This window comes from Hippoglossus stenolepis, chromosome 9, assembly GCF_022539355.2.
Source record: "Hippoglossus stenolepis isolate QCI-W04-F060 chromosome 9, HSTE1.2, whole genome shotgun sequence".
Classification (NCBI taxonomy): domain Eukaryota; kingdom Metazoa; phylum Chordata; class Actinopteri; order Pleuronectiformes; family Pleuronectidae; genus Hippoglossus; species Hippoglossus stenolepis.
The window spans coordinates 1945967-1963217 of record NC_061491.1 but is presented as its reverse complement, the minus strand read 5'-3'; the positions used below and the strand labels follow the sequence as shown (position 1 = coordinate 1963217).

The window sequence follows — 17251 nt, the reverse complement described above, 5'->3', positions numbered from 1 at the left end:
CGAATGTAGCGAGGTGGGAAAGCGGGGATAGTGATAGGTTGCCACAACGCCACCTGGGGAATTTCACCTCCAGGAAATAACTCAACTATTGTAAGTGCAGCAGCACAGGTTCGTTTAAATCACGGGGCAAGAGACGTGTTTAACTAATAAACAAAGAACTTTAATATAACCAAATAAATGCATAAATCAACAAACAAAATGAAAACAAACAGAACACCAATCAACAGGCAATACAACGCTTGACATGAGCAACACAGGGACAGGGCTGGGACTTACCGCGGCGACGACAACCAAAGAAAAAGGGGAAGGATTAATAAACTCGCCACCCGTGACACAGCAAACCAACAAAACGGGTTGTGAAGAAAACCCCGCCACCAGGAATTGGGTCGCCGCCTCAGGCCCACAGCACCTGACCAACAATAAAAGAATAATTAAAACATGTCCGCGTGGAAACAACAAAACAGAACAACGAAATACCAACCAATATAAACAGTATTTAAAAGGTTGCTAAAAACTAGGCGTCCCTTTGTGGTGATCACTCCACGCACCGTGAAGGTGTAGCGTGGAGAGCCACAGTGCACGAGACAATACTCCAAGAACACACAGAATTGGTCCTGAGCCCGGGCAGTCTCCAACTGTGGAGCCGTGCTCCTATCAGCTGCCACAGTTCATTAAAAGTGTGAGTTAGGATAGTGCAATTTCCGGTAAAGCCAAAACAGCAGGTCCGTCTGAGACGTGGTGGCCAATGACGGCCGACGAAGGAGCAGGGCCTCTAGGAGGGCGAAATAAACAAATTTAATAATTAATATGACAACTGAATTGGGTGAATAATGGGGCCATACGCACCACCCTGCAAGCCAAGGCACCGTCACAGCAACCCGGAGGGTGGGAGTCTCCCCCAGCCGTAGATGAGTCCAGCTGTTGCATGACATAAACAGTCAGCTTGGGTAAGAGAAGCAAGAAACGGCAGACAACGCTTACAAAGCAGACCCGCAACTGCACCCCGAAGGTCCCCCGGCGGAGCGATCCCACGCCAGCAGTCAGTCACGCTGCGCACGAGGGGGGGAAATTAGAGGAGGCGCTGGCTGTTGCACAACCACGCCGCGGCTACAGAGGTAGCTCTTCCGCGCTGTCCACGACCCACCGGAGAGGAGCGGAAACGGAAGGAGTGCGAGCCAAACACGGCCGCCTCCTTAAATACGGGACGCCTGACGTCGCCTAATGACTGGTGCGCCATTAGAACAGGTAGAGCGCCCCGCAGCGGCAGGGAGGGAGCGCGCATCTGGCTACACTAGCGTAGTTAGCATGCTTCGTAGCAAAGTGACGGCTGATGTTGTACTCCTTGAAAACTGCGACAGTTTCTCGGCATATCAGGCATACAGCCTTCGATTGGACTTAAGTCAGGGGTGTCCAAACTACGGCCCGCGGGCCAACTGTGGCCCGCCATCCATTTTTAATTGGCCCGTATCAAAGTCTAAAAATCTAATGGACTATGGCCCACTGTATTGCACTTCTTAGTTTAAACACTAGGTGGCGCTATTGTCTTGAACAAGGCAGTGTCTCCACAAAGCAAGCAATCGAAGAAAAAATTTGCTCAGGGTTACCAGAAATGCCAGAACCGAAGAGACGCAAGATTGCAAGCGAGTGCAGAAAATGTCAGACCCCTTGGTTTCTATGAAACCAAGGGGAAGTGTGTTTGTTTGATTTGCAATGAGAGTGTTGCCGTGATGAAAGAGTACAATGTACGACAGCATTATGAAACGAAACATCAGACCTTCACGTCCTACACTGGCGCCGAGCGGAAAGAGAAGGTAAAGCAAATGGCAGCTAGCCTGCTAACGCAGCAACAGTTTTTCCGTGCTAACAAAGCTCAAGAAAATGCAACAATAGCCAGTTATGAAGTATATCCGTGCGAAGCTCCGTCTCTTCGAGTCACAACTGCGCAACTTCAATGTAGCGCACTTCCCCACGCTGACCGAAATCAAATGCGCATTTCCAAATGCCAAGCTCTCTGCAAAAATGGGAGAATATGTGTCTGTGATCACATCTCTCATGACAGAATTCAGTCAGCGCTTCCAAGATTTTTCTGTCATTGAGAAGGAAATCACACTGTTTGCGGCTCCGTTTTCAATGGATGCAGAAGAAGTGGAGGAGAGTCTGCAATTAGAACTGATCGAAATTCAGTGTGATGATTCTCTGAAGAATCAGCATCAGCTTCTCTACCGACTTCTACCGGAGCTTGGAAAGGGCCCAAGTTTCCTCTGATGAGACGCCACAGAAAACGAATGATGAGTCTGTTCGGCTCAACATACATCTGTGAGCAGACATTCTCTCTGTTAACGCTGAACAAAAGCAGACTGAGAACCAGAACGACCGACAGCCATCTCCGTGACGTCCTTCGCATCTCAACCACCAAACTTACTCCTGACCTGCCAGCTATCCTTCAGACCAAAGCGCAGCATCACTGCTCCCACTGAGCGCAACATTCTTCCCATTACAGGTGAGTTAAAAATATACACACAGTTTTCATTTGTTAATAAGCCCAATTACTTAATAAATTCAGTCAATTAAAGTTGATGACAATTTTTTAACAAACGTTAGTTGATGTGTTAACAAGCCCAATCATTTATTTGTGTAATAAGCTTGAAATATCCACATCCCCTATTTCTCTTCTTGTCTCTCCTTCATACAGGACAATGAAGGGGATCAGCACCTCAAGAACCAATCTGAGGCTGTCACTGAGAGAATGACCTGCCAACCTTTTGTAAAAAATAAATGAAAATCTACTAATGGAGAGCTTTGATGGAGGCTTTTTTCTTCAAACATGTTCAATTATCGAATGTAATTTACCTGCATTTGATTGATTTTGCCAATATTAGTGCATGAGAGGTGAGGCAGTATACCTCACGCCTAGTGACGCAATAATTAATTTGAGGCAGCGCGTTAATTTCGTTAAATAAAAAAATCTACCGATGTCACCAGAGGCCGTACCAGAGGGCCTCCGTAGTGAGGCTCCGTAGCCACACCTTAAAGGCCGGTCCGTGAAAATATTGTCTGACATCCAACCGGTCCGTGGCGCAAAAAAGGTTGGGGACCACTGCTATACACCACACTCCCCGTCAAAGTGCGCCATCTAAAGGGGAAATGGGGGCATTACAGGAGAAAGGTAACATTTAATTTAATAATAATAATATTTGGACAAGTTCGGCGGGCCGGATTAAAAAGCCCAACGGGCCGTATACGGCCTGGGGGCCGTACTTTGCCCATGTCTGGTTTAGAACATGAGATTAATTTGGTCAGCTGATCAAGGGTGATCAGAGAGAAGCTGTCTAAATAATCGATAGGATTCTCAGCCGTTTCTGAGATTTCTGTTCTTGGTAGGGTATTAGTGCCAATTGAGGGCAGGAGATGTTTGATTTGATTTCTAATAGTTAGAATTTTATCATTCAAGAAATTCAGAAAGATATTGCTATTTAGGGATCGAGGAATACTGGGTTCGGTGGAGGTGTGACTCTCTGTCAGCCTGGCTACAGTGCTGAAGAGAAACCTGGGGTTGTTTTTATTCTCTTCTATTAGTTTCGAGTAGTAGGCAGCTCTTGCTTTGTGGAGGGCCTTCTTATATGCTTTAACACTATTCTTCCAGTCTAGGAGATATTCAACACGGTTGCTAGAGCGCCACTTCCTTTCTAGTTTTCTTGATACTTGTTTTAACTCATGTGTCTTGGAATTATACCACGGAGCTAATTTACTATGTTTTATATGTTTCTTTTTTAGAGGCGCTATTGAGTCTAATGTTAATCGTAATGAGTTTACAGAGCTATCGACGAGATGGTCAATCTCAGTGGAGCGAGGGTTTTTAAAGAATTTGTTGTTTATATCGATGGATAATACGGGTTTAAATGTAATCGGAATTATTTCCTTAAATTTAGCTACAGCATTATCAGGTAAACATCTAGAAAATGAGTTTATTATTAGTGGCATATATTCTGATAGTGAAAAATTGAAGGTTATTAAATTATGGTCTGATAGGATTGGATTGCGCGGAAGTACCGTTAGATGTTCAATTTTGACACGTATGATAATACAAGGTCAAGTGTGTGGTTACAACAATGAGTAGGTTGGTGTACACACTGACTGAAACCTATTGAGTCTAATATCGAAATAAATGCTACGCTAAGGCTATCTTTATTATTGTCAACATGAATATTAAAGTCACCAACAATAATAATGTTATCGGTCTTTAGGACTAGGTTTGATTAAAAACTCAGGGAATTCCGTTAAAAATTCAGTATAAGCCCCAGGAGCACGGTAAACTACAGCAAATATGATTGGCTGTTGGTGTTTCTTGGATTGGTGTGGAAGACTAAGAACAAGACATTCAAATGAGTTGTAGCTTAGTTTAGGTTTAGGATTAATTAATAGACTGGAGTTAAAAATAGCAGCAACTCCACCTCCTCGACCAAATTCTCTGGGAACGTGTGAATTTACATGACTGGGGGAGTAGATTCATTTAGACTGACATACAGTGCCTTGCATAAGTATTCACCCCTTGGACTTTTTCCCATTATGTACTGTTACTAACTGGAATTCAAATAGACTTAAATAAACTTTTTCCCGTTTGATCAACAAAACATGCATAGTACTTTGGAGGTGCAAAATAAATTTTATTGTGACACAAACAATAATGAGAACAAAAAGTTGACATCTGTTGGGTGCATAAGTATTCACCCCCTGTGTCAATACTTGGTAGAACCCCCTCGCTGCAATTACAGCTGCAAGTCTTTTGGGGTATGTCTCTACCAGCTTTGCACATCTAGAGATGGAAAGGTTTGTCCATTCTTCTTGGCAAAAAGATGAAGCTCAGTCAGATTGGATGGAGACCGTCTGAGAACCGCAATCTTCAAGTCTTGCCATAGATTCTCTATTGGATTGAGGTCTGGGCTTTGACTGGGCCATTTTAAGACATTAACATTCTTTAATCCAAACCATTCCTTTGTAGCTCTGGCTGTATGTTTAGGGTCATTGTCCTGCTGGAAGATGAACCTCCGCCCCAGTCTCAAGTCTTTTGCAGACTGCATCAGATTTTCTTCAAGGATTTCCCTGTATTTGGCTCCATCCATCTTTCCTCTATTCTGACCAGTTTCCTGTACCTGCTGAAGAGAAGCATCCCCACAGCATGATGCTACCACCACCATGTTTCACTGTTGGGATGGTGTGCTCAGGGTGATGGGCAGTGTTGGGTTTCGCCACACATAGCGTTTTGCATTGAGGCCAAAAGTTCAATTTTGGTCTCATCTGACCAGAGCACCTTCTTCCACATGTTTGCTGTGTCTCCCACATGGCTTCTGGCAAACTCCAAACGGGATTTTTTATGGATCCCTTTCAACAATGGCTTTCTTCTTGCCACTCTTCCATAAAGGCCAGATTTGTGGAGTAGACGACTAATAGTTGTCCTGTGGACAGATTCTCCCACCTCAGCTGTGGATCTCTGCAACTCCTCCAGAGTAACCATGAGCCTCCTGGTTGCTTCTCTGATTAATTTTCTCCTTGTCCGACTCTTCAGTTTGGGTGGACGGCCTCCTCTTGGTAGGTTTACGGTTGTGCCATATTCTTTCCATTTTCTTATGATGGATTTTATGGTGCTCAGAGAGATGTTCAAAGCTCTGGATATTTTTTATAACCTAACCCTGCTTCATATTTCTCCACAACTTTATCCCTGACCTGTTTGGTGAGCTCCTTGGTCTTCATGATGCTGTTTGTTCAGTAATGATCTCCAACAAACTCTGAGTCCGTCACAGAACAGGTGTATTTATACTGAGATTAAATTGCAGACAGGTGGACCCTATTTACTAATTATGTGACTTGCAAATGTGACTTGTGAATGCAATTGGTCGCACCAGATCTTTGTTAGGGGTTTCACAGTAAAGGGGTGAATACATATGCACTCAACACTTTTCAGATTTTTATTTGTAAATAATTGTGAAATCCATGTAATATTTCCCCCCACTTCCAAATGATGCACTATTTTGTGTTGGTCCATTACATAAACTCACGATGAAATAAATTTTAATCTGTGGTTATACCATGACAAAATGTAGAAAAGTCCAAAGGGGGTGAATACTTATGCAAGGCACTGTATTCATCAGGATGCAGCCAGGTCTCAGTGAGGGACAATAAATCTATTTTTTGATCTGAGACTAGTTCATTAACAAAAATAGCCTTTGATGATAATGATCTTATGTTTAAAAAGACCACATTTAAAATTCTTTGTTTCCTGAGTTGTTGCAGAGGTTGTGTTAATTTGTATTAGATTTTTTTGTGGAATTCTGTTATTGTTTGATTTAAATAATTTAATGGGACGGTGGACAGACACAATCTCTATGGGTCACTAGTGGCCATGGGGTCCCTAAAGGTTCTGTCCTGGGTCCCCTACTCTCTCTCTGTACACCAACTGTACACCAACACCAGCTTTTCCTACTACAGCTACACTGATGACACCCAACTAATCCTCTCTTTTCCCCAATCTGAAACACAGGTAGCAGCACGTATTTCTGCCTGTCTGACTGACATGTCTCAGTGGATGTCTGCACACCACCTGAAAATCAACCTTGACAAGCCCAAACTACTTTTCCTTCCAGGGAAAGACTCTCCCACCCATGACCTGATTATTATCTTTGACAATTCCGTGGTAGCCCCAAACCAGACTACTAGGAACCTGGGTGTGACACTCGACAGTCATCTCTCCCTTACTGCCAACATTACTGCAACAACCCGTTCCTGTAGATACATGCTGCAAAATTGTACTTGCTTGATTCTTGTTGTTCTGGGTTTTTACCCTCATGGTTGAATGCACTTATTGTAAGTTGCTTTGGATAAAAGCATCAGCTAAATGAAATGAAATGTAAAAATAGAAAAATTTCAGTATTAGTAAAGTATTAAAAATGATTACAGATATTTACAGCTGAAATTCCACATATGTATTGTAAATATAAAATATAATTTAAAATGTCAGAAATCCACAATTGCAATTTCTAATATGATTGACATGCCAGCATTTCAGTATGTGTCACTGTCTTTTTCCCCATTCCTTTCTTTTAAGATATCTGCCTCAATTTGCATATTCTTTAAATGATGGAGGATGACGGTCAGATATCCTGGTGGTGGATCCTGATTCTACTTGTGAAAACTGAAATGTTGATATCAAAAATTAACATTTTGACCAGTGAGTCAGATTGTTGATATCATTAATTAGGATTGGACAATCACGTTATGAAGTGGGTAACTTGGAACTCATCAAAATGATCTGTAATTGAGTGACAGTCAATGATAAAAGTTGAATAGTTGTAACTAAGTTAAAGATGGACATTTTAATGACTTAGCAGGATTCACATCATGAAAAATGGGTGAATGAAAAAAATGTAGGTATATTTAATTAGCATTGCTATTTCAACTCTTTATTTTTTTTGAAAAAATACTCAACAGATGTGTATGGAGCTGTGAGATTCATGACTGAAAGAAAATAAATCATCCATAAATCCATTATGATTTCTACAAAGTTTTTACTATTAGAACTTTGACCAGCACTCTCTAATTCACACCATCTTTTTGTGCTGTGGTGTCATAGCACAGAGATTCCCCCTCACAGAAAAAGTGCTACCCATAGATGTACTGTATGAATGTCTATGTGAATGGATGAATGGAAAAAACTGTACTGTAAAGTGCTTTGACTGGTCACCAAGACTAGAAATGTACTAAATAGATACAGACCATAATAATACGAATGCAGAATCTGGCCTGACAAAATGGCAAATAATCCAATCGGATTTGTCAGGTAGTGAGAGAGAACACTTCTCTGCAGAGCGAATAGATAATAATAGAGTATATGCATGTAATGCAGCCACTTAAAGGGTGCGTATTAGTATCTAGATAATGCTACCTTAAATAACACTGACTTTATTTGCTGTTGGTCAATAATGCAATTACTTTCTGCGGCCTAAAGACAGATGCACCAGCAATATGTCTCACCACACCACATTATAAGACCAACATGCCCACTTGTACAGTTGTTATTTATATACCTTGTTTGCATTTACTGTCGACTGACAGGAACTGGTTTGGACATGTCTCCGAGAGATTCCTTCCAATGTCACCTGTAGTTTTGTTTTACAGCCTGTCTTTAATGCTGTTACCCTTTAATAGTTCACCCAAAATGATGACACCTTTACTGCTGCATCCTGAACTACTCTTTTCACTGTAAAGGTGTAAAACACAGGCTGATACACAAACTTATTCTTTTAATTAGCCAAACAGAGACAATTACATTTTGTAGATTGATGGATATTAAATGGCATGATAAACCACACTGTCTCAATTGTGTCCAATGTAAAACCAACTGTGATGAAGAGACCTGGGTTGACTCATCTTTGTGCCCTGACAGCAAATAAGACAAACACGTTAATGTGTTTATAGACTATACACTATCTATAAGCGCACATTTAGATAGTGTTCTGGACGGTGGAATATGAGCACAACTCCTTGACCAGCTCCGACACAGGTATGACACCTTTCACCGTCATGTTTCCTCCCAGGAGGAGGAAGTGGCTGTCCCCTCCGTCCAGGCTCACCTGCATTGCTGCCATAAGATCTGGAGGGAGGATCAGCGTTTGTCCGCACAGCCGCCAGGAATGAGAGGTTGGCCAACCGCAGACGTGCCCCCGCGCCTACATACATGCCTGGACAGAAAGTATGGTGGTCCTCCTGGGACCTTCCACTCCAGGTGGAGTCACTCAAGTTGGCCCCCCGATTCGTGGGCCCCTATGAGATAGAGAGAGTCATCAACCCAGTCACGGTCCATTTCTCTCTCACTTCCCTTGTCGCTCTCTCCTCCGCATGTGTGTGCCATCCTCCCTGATGACTGGGCGAGGCGCGCCAGGGAAACCTCACCACCACACCTACAGCTCATTCCTCTGAACAGCAGCAGGATATCTACCCGTCCTCCCAGTCATCACCAGTTCGCCCACGATACCACAGTGGTAGTACATGTCCTTGGCTACTCTAAATAGTGAACTTAGTCTTCTTCCTTGTGTCTCCAGGATCCACTCTCCAGCTCACCTGCCTTCTGATCTCGCCGACTGGATTTTACTCGCTCTCCACTTCCTCCTCACATCATCGTACACTCTGTTGGATCGGATAATAAATGCTTTTGAACTTCCACTGACTATTGCTCTGTGTTCTGTCTCTGCGCTAGGGTCCAAAGAAACTCTGATTGTCACAGGCTCTTCAAATACATGCAAATGAACATTGTTGTAAATGACATTGTTACTCAGTTGAGTCAGATAAGTTTTATCTGTTCACTATTTCATTTAGCTGAACATTTGTTTACAAGAGCACTGAGAGACGATTACACACTCTAGTGGAAGAAATCCACAGATTATTTACTTCTTACAAGTATGACAGTATTTCATGTTATATACCAAATTGTAGCTCGTACCTATTTAGAGATAATCAACCCTTATGAACAAAATGTACTTATTCAAAGTAAAAGGGTTCATTTTGATTATTGCCTCTTGCAGAGTAATTTAATTTGCATAGATTGGATTCAAATTATTATTGATTATAAGTATTGTAAGAAGCCTCTCAGTTTAACTCCGGCATACTTGAAATGTTTCTTTGCTGTTCTCCATCTTTTCAAACCTCCTTGACCCCTCCAGTCCCCTCCTCCTTCCTCCCTTCTACCAAGCCACTTTGTCAACTATTTACAAAAAAGATAGATGACATACTCTCCTCATTTTCAAATCCACCTTCTGTAATTACATTTCCATCAGCTTCATCTTCATCTTCATCCCCTTCGCTTCCCTCTTTCACCCGACTGTCTCCCAACCTTGGTAACCTCCGCCCGCCCAACCACCTGCCCCCTTGACCCCATTCCATCTCACATCCTCCAGTCTATTGCTCCCGACCTGTCAACTGGCTGTTTCCCTAACTCTCTGAAGGAGGCAAGAGTAAACCCTCTCCTGAAGAAACCCACCCTCAACCCGTCTGAAGTAAACAACTACAGACCTGTCTCTCTTCTTCCCTTTCTTTCCAAAGCTCTCGAGCGAGCTATCTTTAATCAACTCTCCTCGTATCTCCACCATAATAACCTTCTTGATCCTCACCAGTCTGGTTTCAAGGCAGTGCACTCAACTGAAACTGCCCTTCTTTCTGTCTCTGAGCAACTTCACACTGCTAGAGCAGCCTCTCTCTCCTCTGTCGTCATCCTTCTAGACCGTTCTGCTGCATTTGACACAGTGAACCACCAGATCCTTTGTTCCTCCCTTCAGGACCTGGGTGTCTCTGCTCTCTCCCTGCTCTCATCCTACCTCAACAACCACACTTACTGGGTTACTTGGAGAGGATCTGTGTCTGAACCTTGTCCTCTCACTACTGGGGTCCCTAAAGGTTCTGTCCTGGGTCCCGTACTCTTCTCTCTGTACACCAACTCTCTCAGCTCTGTCATTCATCAAAAACAGAAATCTCAGGAACAGCTGAGAATCTTATCAATTATTTAGACAGCTTCTCTCTGATCACCCTTGATCAGCTGACCAAAATAGTCTCATCATCTAAACCCACAACTTGTATCTTAGATCCCATTCCTAAAAAATTACTTAAAGAAATTCTGCCCCTAATTGATCGTACGTTACTGAATACAATCAATCTGTCATTATCATCAGGATATGTAGCACAGTCCTTTAAACTAGCTGTAATCAAACCCCTTCTCAAAAAATCCACCCTGGACTCTGAGTTTTTAGCTAATTACAGACCGATATCCAACCTCCCCTTCCTGTCTAAAATCCTTGAAAAGGTTGTAGCCAATCAGCTGTGTGAGTTTCACCAGGAAAGTAATCTCTATGAAGACTTCCAGTCGGGGTTTAGAGCTCATCACAGCACAGAGACAGCCTTGGCAAAAGTCACTACTGACCCATTAATAGCTTCAGATCAGGGATTTGTGTCTGTCCTCGTCCTGTTAGATCTTAGTGCAGCATTCAACACTATTGACCATCACATTTTATTACAGACACTAGAACAGTTAACTAGCATTAAAGGAACCGCCCTAAACTGGTTTAAATCCTATTTTTCAGATCGATTCCAATTTGTTCAAATAAATGATGAGTCATCTGTGCGCACCAAAGTTAACCACGGTGTTCCACAGGGCTCTGTGCTCAGCCCAATTTTATTCTCATTATATATGCTTCCACTAGGAAACATTATCAGGACACACTGTCAATTTCCACTGCTATGCGGATGACACCCAGTAATACTTATCAATAAAACCAGAACAGTGTAATCAATTAACTAAACTCCAAGCATGTCTCAAGGACATAAAAACCTGGATGACCCGCAATTTCCTCTTATTAAACTCAGATAAAACAGAGGTTCTAATACTTGGCCCTAAACACCTTAAAGGTACATTATCTAATGATATAGCTGCGCTAGACGACATTGCCCTTGCTTCCAATGAAACAGTCAGGAACTTGGGAGTGATCTTTAATACTCACTTAAAACTAATTTCTAGGACCGCCTTCTTTCACTTGCCTAACATCTCAAAAACCAGACATGTCCTTTCTCAACCAGAAGGTTGGCGGTTCAATCCTTAGTCTTGCCCATCTGCATGCCAAAGTGTCCTTGGGCAGTATACTGAACCCCTAAATGGCCCCTCATAGATGTTGAATTGTAACTCGCTTTGGATAAAAGTGTCTGCCAAATGACATGTAATTAATACTGAGAGTATTAACATCTGTTTTAGAGATGAGCTCAAGTTTGCTCCATGTAGCATTACGTTAACTATAAACCATATTGTATTCCTCACTAAAATGTCATCAGCTAAAAGACTGGTTGCCTCTAATGGCTTTCGGCCTGCAGTGCAGATTTCCTGGCAGCTTCAGGCTTGCATCATGACAAGATGCCAGCAAAGGGGAGGGATCACAAAACTACAGGGCTCATGGGAAATGTAGTTTCACTGAGACAGTAAATGTGTTCACCCTTTGTGTCACTGGCAGCAGTTGAGAAAGTTGAGATCCAGGAAAGATGTAAAGGAGAGTCTTGTGTAATTCATTTAATGTTTATTGTCCAAAACAGTTTCACACATCCTGAGTAATAGACGATGTTCAAAATATAAACAAACAAAGACCAAATTTTGAGTAAAATGAAAACAATTGGATTTAAGACTTTCTAATAGCCTTTATGGACCTGGAGCCTGTGTTTGGGAGGTTACTTCTGGTCTTCTGTGGAAACATGGTGGACTCAGTGGAAGATGACCTGCGCTTGATGAAGAAAGTGTTATCAGTGAGTTGGAGTCGAAACAGATACATTCTAAAATAGCATTAATGTGTGGGCTTCTTCAGACAAAGATGTGTTACATCTGACCTTCTTGTGGTCTGGACTAAATGGATGTGGGCCTAAAGTGGCCCACTCGTAAAATGGCAAATGTGTCCCAAATATCTAAAAAACAAATGTTATTTTTTATTTGTGCTCTTGGCAAGGTGTAGTCTGGATGTGAACCTAATATGGCCAGTGTGGTAAAAGGTGAATTTGGCCCAAATAGTACAATTTCGTGCCACCTTTGGTACCTTTGGCTAACAAAGATATTGCTATGGCTTAATTGTGGCCCAGATCTGGCAAATAGGAGCAGACCGTCCAAGTGCCATCATTCCACGTGGTATGTGGGCCAGATCACAGTCCGGTCAAATTTGAGCCAAAACTATTTTTTTATGTGGGTTAGAACCAGAACCTTGTCTGTGAGCACCGACAGCCACAGGGGGCGCTGTATACCAGCCACTGACATGGTTGATGAGTGGCCAGGCAAATATTTTTCAGCCTTGTCAGGTATTTCATGGTCAAATACTGCACATATAATGATGACCTTCACAGTGCATGTATTTACCTGATGATTGAAATCCAGCAGGTCACGTCCTTTGCTCCGATCAGGCCGTCCTGCGCCCCGCATCTGGACAGACACAGAGTGCATTCATTTATGTCACTATTCTAACTGATAATACATCAGCTGAAGCAGAATAAATAAGACTATAGTGGGTGTAGTCTATTACTTGTATGTGAACATTATGTTACTCTGAAACACTGAGATTCTTCATATTCTAATATGACATACAAAACTGATTCTGAAAGGTCTGTGCAGCTGGTTTTGTGTCTCTTGGCTTCACTTTATAAAACCTTATGAAAAGAGTTTTATGGGAACTGTAGTCACTAGCTACAAGTAAGAAACATAGATCTTTCTGTGAGTTGCAGATTTATGTGAAAGCATCCGATTTCAGCTTTTTTAATTATCCAACCTGAAGAGAGGGGACACGATTAGTTATATTATGCTGCTACCTCGTGGTACATTTTGGAACTTCACACTGTCTGTCAATTTAGCTCAATCTGGAGATGGCCTGTTTTTATTGTGTTTATTTTGTAGGTATTAATCACTCAGAAGTCATTGCTGACTGAAATTCTCTCTAATAGCGTAGAAATTACTCCTAAAAGCATTCTCAATTAAAACAATTTCATAAGACAAGCTTTAATTTTTCATTGACAACATGGAATATTAAGAGGCAGCAAGCAGCAGGGACAGTCTAGGTCATCTATAGCAGTGTGCAACGTTTCCTTTGGCTCTTGTCAGAACCCCCACTGGGGCTGCTGCCTGTTCCTTTCCCCACTTGTCCACTACCTGTAAAAGTCATTTGTTAAACTTAAGCCGAATCACCAGAAACACACGACTGTTGCTGCTGCTGCTGCAGGGAAAAACATAGGAACAACTTAAACCTGCTAGATTACCCACAAGTGGCTGCATGAGGAGACATATGTCCTCGTATACCTTACATACTGTGAGCAGGAGATAATCCTCTAACAGCTGTTACATCAATCACATAAAAAAAAGCTTTTCTTGATCAGTTCATCCCACATCAACAAAATTTGGATCCAACATAACTGGTTTGTTGTGATGTACGAGTTTCTGCTCACTGACAGTGAACCACAACTACCATTTCACGATTATTTTATAAATCCGGTGCTGCAGCATTCCTCTGTGTGTTTTTAAAACCAAAACAGGTCATTATGTGTCTGCAGCTTTAAAAAGTGGCAGTTTAAATATACTGAGTGACAAGTAAAATGACTGCATTTAGAATATATATATATATATATGAGTAAAAGATCATAGGTTTGTGCAGCAAAGTGTGATTAACATTCCTAAAGTAACTAGAAACGGACTCCTTTGCATATACAGTAAATATATTACATGAATGTTGTATTTGACTGCTATTATATATCACACATTAAAACATTAAATAATACATACATGCATTTTATATAGAAGTGGGCCATGTGTTTTTTATGTAAAACTGGAATCTTCAAAGTAAAAATAAATGATAGTGTGGTCGAATACATGTAGTGTAAGAAAAGTACAATATTTAGTGGACAAACAGTAAAACTAAAGTAATGGAGTTATTACCAGTGGTCTAGTTTGACAGATAAATAATTTGGTGATTTCTTACCTTTCTCAAGGACGTTTTTCTCGAAGTATCCCGGCATGTTCATGTTGCCAGGTGGAGAATATTGGGCGACCACATAGGCCTTGGTACCAGCAGAGGCTACACCCACGCCCAGTTTAGTGGTGTCTTTCCAAACCACCTGAGTAAAATGCCCTGCGAGAAGAAGCACAGCAGTGAAGTGAGGACAAATGTGTGGTGATGTGTTTCTAACTTAAATTGCTCAGTGTTTTAATAAATGAATACTATATTAAAAGTAAAGGTCGATATAAATGTTTTGCTTTTCTACTGAATTTAATAGATTATTACAGAAAAAAATAAAAGTCATTATCTTAAAGTGATATATATTTTACCCACACATTTCAAATCTGGCTTTATTCAATGTCTCCCTATGGAGCCCATCAGATGTTATGTGTTTTACCAGTTTTCATGCCGAACCCAGGACTGCTCCAGTTGTAGTCTTTGATCTCACCGTACCACGCATCCACAGCTTCTTTCCCTAAAGAGAAAAGAAACGCACAAAAAGAACACAATATGAACACAATATGAACAAACTACAATGAGGTGATTGAAAAACAAAATGATAATAATGCCATTATGACAAACATATGAAGCTGTAAGAGAAAATTACGGTGTAAATGCTAAACATAGTGTAACAGCATAGTGAGTAAAGAAGTCTCATTAAGTTACACAACTGACTAAGGAATGTCTTAAAGCTTGTTAATTTCAGCCCCCAGGAGCTGCTGGTTACACTGCAGTAAGTGAAGCTGCAGCACCAAATCCCCTGAGTGTGCTATTGGGCTTAATCATTTAGTTTTTAAATGATCAGTCTAGAATAGTGGCATTCCTTATTTCAAATGTTTCAATGAATGCGATTGTGTATCTCACCTGTCACGGCCGCGGAGCCAGTCTTGTTGTAGATGTTCTCTCCATTCTTTGTATCGCTGTGTTTGAAGACACCGAGCTGCAGCAAGTGATCGGCCCATTTCTGAGATGAATCATTCATGTCGCTGCTGAGCGTCAGTGGCGGCGCACCATGCTTCGCCCTGTAGGCATTGTGAGTCTCCAGGAACTCCTTCTGAAAGCTTTCATCTGCAGAAAAAAAGGCATCGACTTTCAGTGCACAGAAAAAAATACATGTTTGGAGCAATTACTGTGGCTGGCTGTCCACACACTTGGGTACAGACAGGATTATTCATGACCTGTGATGACCAAGATCTCGACAGTGATGATGTTTTTGGATTCTTAATAGTTCCTAAGCACTAACCTGCCATTATGTCTGTGGTTGTGAGGGCTGAAAGGGAGAACAGAACAAATGAAGACAGAGTTAAAAGATAAAATCCAATAAATTATACCAAATAATCTGAAGGAGCACTCAGCAGGTGCTCAGGCACAATGTGCTGATGATTGAAACAAATCTACTGTATCTTACACAAACTAATCTCTAGCACTCACCTGAGTCAGGTTGTTTTCCTAAGATCTGAGGGAATGTCCTGTGTACACACTGCTGTCTGCTGTCTCAAAGCCAGTATTTATAACACAGATCTCACCGCTCCTTCCTCTTGTCTGTATGGAGGAGGAGACTGACCCCCAGCCCTTTCCTGCTGGTACTTCCCTACAGTCACTTAACCTTTTTCATGACTCACAGCGCACAGTGTGGCTGTTTGCTAGCTAGCCCACATTGTTTACTCCTCTGCACCACTCTTGATTGATGCAGAGTGGTTGTCTCTGTAATCCAGGATTCCACAGACACATTAGTTTAATTCAGGATTTTTCAAACTTTGTTTTCTTCTTTTTTGGGGGGAATATTCAAGCGTGTCATAATAAATAAGCCTTTTTTGATTCCTCTGTAATTTAAAAAATATATATTTTTATTAAAAGGTGGAAAATGTGTTCATATGACTATTAATTCACAGATAATACCTGTTATACTGCTCAGTCTGGGTTACCACCATGGATCCATAAAATACAAGGGATAAATGCAGCAACTGAAGAGCTGCACACAAAGAAAACATGTAAACAGAAAATAGATGAGTGAAGCCTTGAGGTGGTTGAGGTTTCTATCACACAGGTTGTGGAAAAGTCTCCTCCAGTGCAGTACAGTTTCCTTCCTGCTATCTGACAGCAATCGTACACAGTTGCTGGTGGTTTTAACAAGCTGAGGCCTAAATCAAACACTGACAAACTGAAGACTGACTCTGGAACCAAACTCCTGCAGGGGCTGCAGTTGATCCTTTTGTGGTCTTGACCAGGCTGCAAGGCACTGGGTGGGTGTGGGATACTCACAAGCCCCTGGCTCAGGACCGCTGTGCAGGAGAAAGAGAGGATCACAACCAGTGAAAGCAAAGCAAGTTGCTCCAAGGACGGCTCGGAGAACAAACAACCATTTGGAGCCTATGGGTGGGGTCCAGGAGATGATACCACCTGGGGACTCTGTAGCCCCGTTGAGGAGCTTCAAGGCTCACATGGGCATCGATGAAAAGCCTGGGGGACGGTGGGAGGAACAGACATCTGGACTGCCCTGCTTCAGCTGCTGTCATTGTGATGGAACTGTGACACCAGGTGAAGATTCCTCTTCAGCATCAGGGCCTGACGCGATGCTCAGGGTAACGTCTTCATTCTCTTCATTGAGACCAGCTGATTGGCTAAAGCACAAACAACGAGACACAACATTGGCTCTTAAAATACATGGAAATGAACATTGCTGTAAATAACATTGTTACTGTTAC

General features: G+C 42.0%; 1 protein-coding gene and 1 long non-coding RNA gene across 3 annotated transcripts; both read right to left on the bottom strand.

Moving 5' to 3' along the window:
• Positions 1-436: 436 nt before the first annotated feature.
• LOC118104371 lies at positions 437-1103 on the bottom strand. The gene is made up of 3 exons (XR_004695028.2): positions 982-1103; positions 847-918; positions 437-772 (listed from the first exon to the last, which is right to left on the bottom strand). It is a non-coding gene; the product is annotated as an uncharacterized LOC118104371 (long non-coding RNA).
• Positions 1104-12079: 10976 nt separating this feature from the next.
• LOC118104372 (Golgi-associated plant pathogenesis-related protein 1) lies at positions 12080-16100 on the bottom strand. 2 transcript variants are annotated; one of them, XM_035151185.2, is made up of 7 exons: positions 15978-16100; positions 15790-15816; positions 15411-15614; positions 14944-15021; positions 14529-14678; positions 12923-12985; positions 12080-12297 (listed from the first exon to the last, which is right to left on the bottom strand). In XM_035151185.2, exons 2-6 carry the CDS (start codon positions 15794-15796, stop codon positions 12963-12965), a joined length of 462 nt encoding a protein of 153 aa, XP_035007076.2. In that variant the 5' UTR covers positions 15797-15816; positions 15978-16100; the 3' UTR covers positions 12080-12297; positions 12923-12962. The 2 variants fall into 2 exon arrangements, with proteins under 2 accessions (XP_035007076.2, XP_047197449.1); XM_047341493.1 differs by lacking the exons at positions 12080-12297; positions 12923-12985 and adding an exon at positions 13602-13705.
• Positions 16101-17251: the final 1151 nt, after the last annotated feature.

What these genes read in the sequence shown, in the direction of transcription:
- LOC118104372 (XM_047341493.1), bottom strand. An exon ending in TGGGTTCGGCATGAAAACTG is followed by an intron (nt 14,679 to 14,943) that starts GTAAAACACATA and finishes TTCTTCTCGCAG; the next exon opens with GGCATTTTACTCAGGTGGTT. An exon ending in GAAAAACGTCCTTGAGAAAG is followed by an intron (nt 13,706 to 14,528) that starts GTAAGAAATCAC and finishes TGACTTTTACAG; the next exon opens with GTAGTGGACAAGTGGGGAAA.